The following is a 9006-nucleotide window of genomic DNA, read 5'->3' as shown; positions in this document are numbered from 1 at the left end:
ACAGAAGAGGGACAGATAGACAGAATCAGGAGAGAGAGAGAAACAGAAGAGAGAGCGTGAGAGACAGAAAGGAAGCAAGAGTGTGAGAGAGAGACATGGAGAAAGAGGAGAGAGCTGCCTAAGCGAGAGGTGAGGAGCTCAGGGGAAGAGAGCTTGTTGCATCACCCCTATGCCCCATTTACCTCCAGTCACCTGTCCTTTTTCTCTGTAGGTCATCTGAAAATACACCATTACAGTATCAGTATAATGCAGCAATGCAATCATCACTAATGACAAAAGCTTTGAAATGCCTTCTTGTGCCTTTAGTAAATACTACTAGTTTAGAGCAAAAAGCCTTTCCTGTTCTAACTATACATGTTTTCAGAGGGTAAGACAACTGTGGTCCAGGCCCACAACAGAAGTTGAAGGTTTCAGCGTATTATCATTTACGCCTGGTAAAACTGTCCGCAGTGGGACTGGGCACACTACACACACACTTGGCACCCGCCTGTTTTTGTCTCAATCAAGTGTTTATGCCTGCCACCGATGTGTAAACTTGAAAGCTAGCATGCATTAATTGAGCTTTATAGTGACTGGTACATGTGGTTTACGCACCACAGACTCACAGCTATGGGCTCCAAGACAAACATGGCTTTTTATGGCCAAATGTAACAGTGGTTTTGGATCCAAGGCACAGGCAGTGCCAAGCCATGGACAATGTCTGCCCTGGCAGCAGTCTGGGGGAGGAGGACAGCGAGGATGGAGAGAGAGGGGAGGGAGTTGGACAGAGAGAGAGAGAGAGAGAGAGAGAGAGAGAGAGAGAGAGAGAGAGAGGTAAACATTCATGACTTTAAGTTGGAGTTCGGCGCAACACAAACAAATCCCATTGAAATGAAGGTGTGATGTAATGTTTCCATGCTAATACATGGTCAGGGCTAAGCAACCATTTGGTGAAATTCATACATCATAGTTCATTTCATTTTATTTGGACAGATGGTAATGAAACCAATCCAATATTCAAACCTTTCTTGATGGGGGTCTCTCTGTGTGTGTTTGTGTATGTGTGTGTGTGTGTGTGTGTGTGTGTGTGTGTGTGTGTGTGTATGGTGGGGGGAGGGGGTATTAACACACACAATTACACACACACACACACACACACAAAGGAAACAATTCCTAAAAGCTGATTCATGGCTTACCATCCAAACTCCTCTTCCTGTTCACGCTGGAATGCTTGTGCTACATTGGTTATTATTCTTCTTCCTGGGGCTGCCGATGTCTCAAAAGAAAATTAACATTTAGCATAACTACAAACACTCCAGTGTGAGGTCCTGCACTCATCCATGTGCCCATGACTAAACTAGCATTCATAAAAACAGAAGAAAGGGGATGCATGTAGGTTCGTTGTCATTACTGAGAACGATGGCGTGCGAAATGCATGTTTGAACATTTGGGGCATTTAGTGTTGAAAATGGGGAACACAAAAACATTGATCTTACTGATCTCACACAAGTTCTCCTTGGTAAGCCTGGTCAGTTAATTTGAGATTACCGGTGTTCACATGACTGCTACATATCTGAGTCATTCATGCCAACCACTGCAGTGCTGTGCAGTACACTCCTAACACATGCATGCTTCTGAAATCCCCCTTGCAATTCTTATGAAGTTACTCAAGGGTTGTTGTTACATTTGTTTTATACACCTGGTTCATGAAGAACAAATAAGAGGTCTAATATGAGCAAAACAAATACATTTAGGTATTCATTCTAAAATCCTATCTTCGCAGGAGTAGGGTCCATTGGCTACTTTTAATTTGTTCTTGAATTGTGAGAATTTAAAGAAGCATTTTTAAACAGAACACAAAAATATAATCACTTAATACAAACACCACAATGCTCTATACAGTGCTGACTTGAATGACTAAGGAAAGAAAACCATGTACATACAAAATACATTACTGTATTTTATTTAGGAAAAATATGACTTCTTTAAAAACACTTTAGTTGTTATATTCTTTCAGTAAGTGCTCATATACAATACGATACAATACATACAGCAACACCTATTGGGGTCTGCACATAAATACTCAAAACAATAAGTTAACCAGCTGGTGAAGTCTGAGAGGGAGAAAACACCAAACAAACATGAATACCTTGTATACATCCTATACAGTTGCTCACCACAAACAAGCAGTCTATCAGATGATGTTCATACGTATACTCCCTTTATGTCTGCCTGTGGGTGATTTTGCCTGCCTTCCCTACTTTGAAATCATCAAATGCAGTCAATGCAGAGCAATGATGTCTTTAGAGGACAAAAAAAATAAACACGCTCCCTTCTTTTTGGCACTGGACATACAAGAACATGGTGGAAGCTTTAGCCTCCACTGTCAGACGTGTGTGGGGCTCTCTAGGTAAGAGTCTGTTTTGGACATGTGCAACGCCACCGTGGACGGCTTGTAGTAGCAGTGCGAGCTGCTGCAGCTGACGCTGTTGCAGGCCTTCCTGGAGCCGCGCACAGCCAGCCTGCGGTTGCACAGGCCCTGCCAGGTCTGGAGCGTCTTGGGGCTCCACACCCAGACGCCGCTGGTGATGCCCACCACCAGCGACATGAAGATCTTGACCATGAAGACGGCCACGGTGGGCACGGAGGCGTCCAGCGAGCAGTCCTCGCTCCGGCGTCCGGGGAAAGCCACACACTTGCCCTCCAGCGCGCGGTAGCGCCAGTAGTCCATGTTGAGGCGCTCGTAGAAGAGGCAGATGATGACGCAGGTGGCCGGCACCGTGTAGAGGATGGAGAAGACGCCGATCTTGACCATGAGCTTCTCCAGCTTCTCCGTGTTGGTGCCGCCCGTCTTCATGACCTTGCGGATGTGGAAGAGCGCCACAAAGCCCGTGAGGATGAAGGAGGTGCCCACGACCAGGTAGCAGGCCAGCGGCACCAGCACGAAGCTGGTCAGCGCCGTCACGTCCATGCTGCCCACGTAGCAGAGCCCCGTCAGCTCGTCTCCCGCCACCTTCCTCATGGTGAGGATGACGATGGTCTTCATGGCCGGCAGGCCCCAGGCAGCCATGTGGAAGTAGGAGCTGTGTGCCTCGATGGCTTCGTGGCCCCACTTGCGTCCAGCAGCCAGGAACCAGGTGAGCGTGAGGATGACCCACCAGATGGAGCTGGCCATGCCGAAGTAGTAGAGGATGAGGAAGACAAGCGTGCAGCCGGTGCTCTCCAGGCCCTCCTGGATGACATAGAGCTCGCCATTCTCGCGGTCGCAGGCGATGTTCTCGGCGCCGGCCACCGAGCGGATGATGAAGGCCACCGAGTAGACGTTGTAGCACATGGAGAGGAAGATGATGGGCCGCTCGGGGTACTGGAAGCGCTGCGGGTCCAGGAGGAAGGTGAGCACGGTGAAGGCGGTCGAGACGAAGCAGAGTGTGGACCAGACGGCCATCCACACGAAGGCGAAGTCCTTGTCCTGGCGCGACCAGAAGACGTCGACGGTGGGTGCGCAGCGTGGCGCGCACGAGCGGCTCTTCTCCACGTACTGGAACTTCTCCTGGTTGGCGCACGAGCCCAGGCCAGCGGAAGTGGAGGCCCCGCCAGCTGAACCCCCAACTCCTGCCCCGGTGCCCGGTGGCCTGGGCCTGGGGGGCAGCGGAAGCATGCCCTCCCCCTTCTTCCCCTCAGGCTTGGTGTCGTTCTCGGGCGCCTCCATACACAGGGAGTTGGGGTCGTTCTTGGTTGGCAGCCGCGAGCAGTCCAGCGAGTCGGGCCAGCCGAAGCTGAACTGCTCCATGACGGGTGAGCAACGCTGGCGTGCCTGCTCGCACATGGGCCGGCAGGCGGGGATGGTGTTGGACACCTGGTCAGCACACATGGGCACGTAGAGCGAGCAGAGAAAGAAGCGGAGGTGCACGTCACAGCCGTACTTCACCAGAGGGGCAAATTCTAGCAGCTTGATGCCCGCCTCGACCTGACTCTCGTATTTCATGAAGTTGGGCATCCTCGTCATGTTATAGCCGATGCCCTGGCACATGGGGATGGTGATGGGCTCGCATTTTGCTGGTCGCCCTCGTTCGATGTCATAGGCTCCAATTTCCAGCGTTGATCCAACAATTACAAGTGGACACCAGAATAAAATCACAGTCTTCACATGTAAGTCCCCCATAGTGTTTCAGGACAAAATGGGATGATAGAATTGTTACATACTGCATGACATGCTATCCCTTAGCAAATTATGCATCTTAGGGAAAAGATAACAATCACATTTGTCTGAAATTTAAAATCAAGATTTTTACTTGTGTGGTATTGCAGAATTAATGTTCCATGTGGCCGTCTGAGGTCTAGAATAGGAGGTGTTTATGTCCTTGACAAAAATGGTATATCCATGACAGGTACAAATCAATCAAAACTTTTAGTCCAGTTACGGAAGTTTGCAAATAGTATTAATCCTCTGTGCAATGCTTATTCATGAAATTAAAAGAAACGAAAAAAGACAAACAGTTTCGAGATATTGGTAATTTTGGACTACGGTGTTTCTGTAGTTTTTTTGCTGAAGCCGCGCTGGGACCACGTTGTATGGAGTGGCGAAGGGAAAACCAATACAGCACCGGTAGCACGCATATTAAAATCGGTGGTCAAACAAAACAAGTCCTTATTGGCCGTTGAAGTCCTGCGATCCTTGGTTTCCGGCGAACATTTAGACAGCAACTCGTTAAAGTTTAACAACAGACTATACTGGCATAATTTGTGCATAACATGCTGCCACAATTTCTCTAGTGTGCTCGGATAAGCCAGTAGAGTACCCCTTTCGTTCCGTTCATAGCGCGAGGACTCCTAACTTTCTCCTCTCCTCTCTGTGTATCTTCTGAAACAGGCGGAGTGTGGTGACGGACTTGCTTTGCCCCGCCTTTAATGTAATTCAATTCGATTTTTTATATATTTCTTGTACAGTCGCTTGAACAGTGAGCTCGAAGGACTATCTTTATTTTTCGGGGGAGGTGTGAATTTAAAGGTTTGCCCAATTCCATTATTGCGTGCCTTTAGCGCTTGGCTTGCATTGCTTCATGTAAAAAATGAAACTGGTTTTTAATACTCTTGGAGGATTGGGGAAAATAGTCCTTTGTGTTTTATTCAGTGGACCAAGGATTAAGAGAGGGGACAGATGATTCACCTATTAGTCTAAAGCTATTGTTTGGAATATGGTCAGAAAGGTATATTGGTGAGATGCTATGAAGTTTGAGATAATTTTGTCATCATCTGTAAAGAATAAATCATAGCCTAGGTTATGGCTTGCATATGGCCTAATCAGTTTACAGTGTTTTCCATTCTGTCTGGATTATGCATGAATGCATGTCAGATCACGTAGGCTTACCTATTTCGTTTCATAGCCTACAAAGATTAGTTTATGTGCAGGGGTGGGGGGAGTAAGAAAAGGAAGTGAGTTTTTAGAAATCAAATAAATTAATAGTGATATATAATGCATTTAAAATGTTCTTGTTTATCCAAATACCTAATAATATAGGCTACACCATGGATTCCTTAATTGATGTTTATGACTACAATGACTGGAAGAATGGAGTGATACTGTTCCCATCTAGTGGCCAGACAACAAGTAGCACCTCCAGGACACTATCTGACCATTTTTATGGTCAGTCATTTACAGTATCAGCCAGTATACATTAATTTCCATCACATTCATGGTCATTTTTTGTCATGCATGTCTTCAATTGTTATGCTCTCTTCCATGGTATACACCCTGTACAATACACTGTTTTAAATATTTAGAATGGAGAATATTCTATTTAAGATAAGATATAGCCAAATCAATTACTTTGTAGTGCAGCAATTAATACAACATCATGGTTTAATTTTATAATAGACCACCATCACTCTGATTGGCCTTGTCTGTCACAAAAAGTACATGTAGTAACCTGTCCATGTCGGTGTCATCTTACCCACCCTCACACACAATGCAGGTGCCCCTCCTCCAGGGGCTTCCTGAAGGCTACGACGGCTCGTTCCCTAATGGGCTGATGGGACCTGATTCTGGGGCCGTCCGGTTCAGGGCATGGCAGGGGTGGTGGTGGGTGGAGGAGGACAGTCGCACCTGCTCCTCTCCCATCACCGCTGTCCTTCCCAGTCTCTGTCCATTCTCATGCAAAGCAGTCAGGGACAGGAGAACACAATCCCCTGAGTACGGGTGTCTGGGAGGGAGAGAGTACCCAAGAGCACCCCCCCCCCCCCCTTCAACAAAACACACAGTGGCCAGCCAAGCACTCCAGAGGTATGCCTAACTTGTCACATTCCCACAAAATCTCCAAATCCGAGATCAGCTCCCTGTGTTTTTTTGTCGTCTCCAACCACCCCTCCTCCTTCTCCCCCAACAGGTCAATTTCCTGCTCATATAAATGAAATAGGATCTCTTTTGGCGGGTGTTTTTGTTTTGGCGCAGGGAGATGTTTAAGCAGCGTTTTCCACCTATTCGACCACAAGTCTCCCTCAGCCCACTATGAATGGGCCCATTCTTTGTGCTTGCTGAATAGGGGGGAGAGACTTTAAAAAAAAGGAAGAAACCACATCTACAAGAGCAATCAGTCAAAGTTACAATTGTAGGCATGAGCAGGACGGCCGAGACAGTTTTTTTTTTCCACGAACATGAGTGTGTTATTGAACTTCCAGGCATCTTCTCAGTGGACTCGTTAACCTGAATAGCCAGAGAAGAGCATGAAGAAACGAGAAGGGGAAAGCAGAGGTTCCGTTTTGGCGACACAAACGGTCACTACACGGGCAGCCCAAACAGAATTGCACATGTCCCCGCACTGACGAGTTCCAGGGGAGGTGAAGCGGAGTTTTCTGCTGTCGTGGGAGACACGTTGGTAGGCTGGAAACAGCTGCCTTAAAAAACAGTCCACGCGACAAGTTCCAAATAACACAGTCATAACTTGGCGCTCTTCTCTGTGAAAACAAATGTGCCTGTTTATTTGGCTGCAAGAAGAACTGTTAAACGCATTGTTTCTTACCAGTAGTTTCACTTCACACTTCTTGCAACACTCGTCTCGAGATTGACACTCACTGGGTCTGCTGTCTAAACTATAGTGCATTACTTCAAAGCAACCCCAAAGCTGTTTATAACACCCTCAGAGGCCTCAAGGTCCATATCTCTCTCAACATTGTGTGACCAACTCAGTTAAGTCCAAGCGAGACAAGTTCACTATGTCAGTGGTAGGCTACTTGAGACAAAAAGTGAGGGCCGTGTAAGCGGAGTGGCCAATGTTGTCCTTGCGGAAACACATCTGCATTCTCAATCAGGTCGGTGTGGCGGCCCAGTGACCCTTATGGCCGACCGTGTGTGCGAGAGCACTACGGAGCTTGTTCATGAATGCTCCTTTTTCTAGAGCCGCCTCTAAGAGGCCTGTGTCTCCACCCGCGACTGACTCCAGTTCTCAGAGCAGGATTCTGGCACCCGCCAGCATCAGTCAGCCATGTCCAAACTATGAACAGAATGTGTGATGCCAAGGAAAGCAAATGCTTGCAGGAATTTAAAAAAATAAATGGCTAGAGTTATTGCATGGACCTTTTGTGAAATGGTCCCCCCACTCCCCGCAGAAAAAAAAATGCCATACCTCTCTTTCCTCTGTGTGCCTGCCCAAATCAAGCTCCCTGGACATAAAAATGAACAACGTTTCAGATTTACACAAACTGAAACGGGTGATCCCACTTCCCTAATCCCTAGGCGAACTCGTGCAAAGAATTTCATTTAGACTTCCCATGTTTTGTTGATGCAAGCCTAACTTTGGATAAGCACTAGCTCTTCATATGTCTGAGTGTGTGTGAGTGAATGTGTGTCAAAGAAACACACACACACAAACAGACACACACACACACACACACAAACAGACACACACACACACTCACACACACACTTGACCAGACAGCAGCGGTGGCAGCGTACAGCTGTAGCAGCCAAGCCAAGCCGAGTGAAGCGAGAGTCCAGTCCTATCCAGCAGTGAGCGCATAGTGCGGATGCCTGGCAATCTAAAGAGACCTCGTATTTCCACATATTCCCATGGTCGGAGAGCACCAAAGGAACGGCACGCCTTCGCCGTGCCCTTTGAACCACGGGAGAAGAACATTCCAGGCCTGCAAGTGTTCCACAGGGGAACGGGCAGTCTCACCAAGTCCCGGCATGGTTACACCACCCCCTTTTTGACTGGCATCTCAGCGAGGGACCTCATCCATCTTCCCAGAAGTCCTGTCAGGCCCATGGCTTATGTAGCACACTGTGTCCAATGCCGTATGTAGGGCGACCGACCATACACAAGTATCCTCCAAGTAAAACTCCTTTCGTTTTTTTTTTTTTTGGTCCAGGCCAGTGTTGTAAGTACTTTGGTTAATAAGAGGGGAGCATGAAATCATTTCAGTGGGGTTCAAATAAATAACGTGAGCAAGGTCCAGTACAAGCAAACACCATCCACAGGAAAAAAGAGGGAGCGAGAGAGTCTGCGGGGCCTGTCTGTCCTGTACAATCATGAAATCCTTCACCCTGTCCAGACTGTGAAGAGCTGACAAATGCGCCCAGTTAGTGCTAAATGGCCCTGCGCTGGTGCCAGCTTTGTCTATCTGTCACCGCCTTTGGCATGGGCGGTCAGTGCAAGTGCTGTCGAAATGCTCGAGCAGAGCAGACAGTGGATATTTATGCACCAGAGTGAGATTACAATTCAAATTGGTTATTTGTGTGAGCCATGTGGGCAGTGATACATCAGCAGTTGTTTATTTAAAGAGACTGAGGAGACTGCGAGATTCTGTGAGAGAATGATTACCGGTCTCTTAGCTAGAACAATGTACACACAGTCCTTGAATCTCAATATAGCAGCTGATGAATTCAAGAGGGACAGATGTGCTGAAGGTTTTGGTTTGGGCAAACAGCGCGAGTCCTGCCATACATATCATGCCAATCAAATATTGTAAGAATAGAGCAGTTGGCACGCAAGCCCCCCAAAAATAAAGTTGCCACTAAACTCCACACACTGT

General features: G+C 47.4%; 1 protein-coding gene across 1 annotated transcript; it reads right to left on the bottom strand.

The window, feature by feature from the left end:
• Positions 1-1926: 1926 nt before the first annotated feature.
• On the bottom strand, positions 1927-7870 carry fzd9a (frizzled class receptor 9a). The gene has a single exon (XM_042093043.1). The coding sequence runs from the start codon at positions 4139-4141 to the stop codon at positions 2366-2368; it is 1776 nt and encodes a 591-aa protein (XP_041948977.1). The 5' UTR covers positions 4142-7870; the 3' UTR covers positions 1927-2365.
• Between the last annotated feature and the right edge of the window lie 1136 nt (positions 7871-9006).

The sequence above is a fragment of the Alosa sapidissima genome, chromosome 5 (genome assembly GCF_018492685.1).
Source record: "Alosa sapidissima isolate fAloSap1 chromosome 5, fAloSap1.pri, whole genome shotgun sequence".
In the NCBI taxonomy this organism is placed as follows: Eukaryota; Metazoa; Chordata; class Actinopteri; order Clupeiformes; family Clupeidae; genus Alosa; species Alosa sapidissima.
This window is presented reverse-complemented; position numbering and strand designations above follow the sequence as displayed.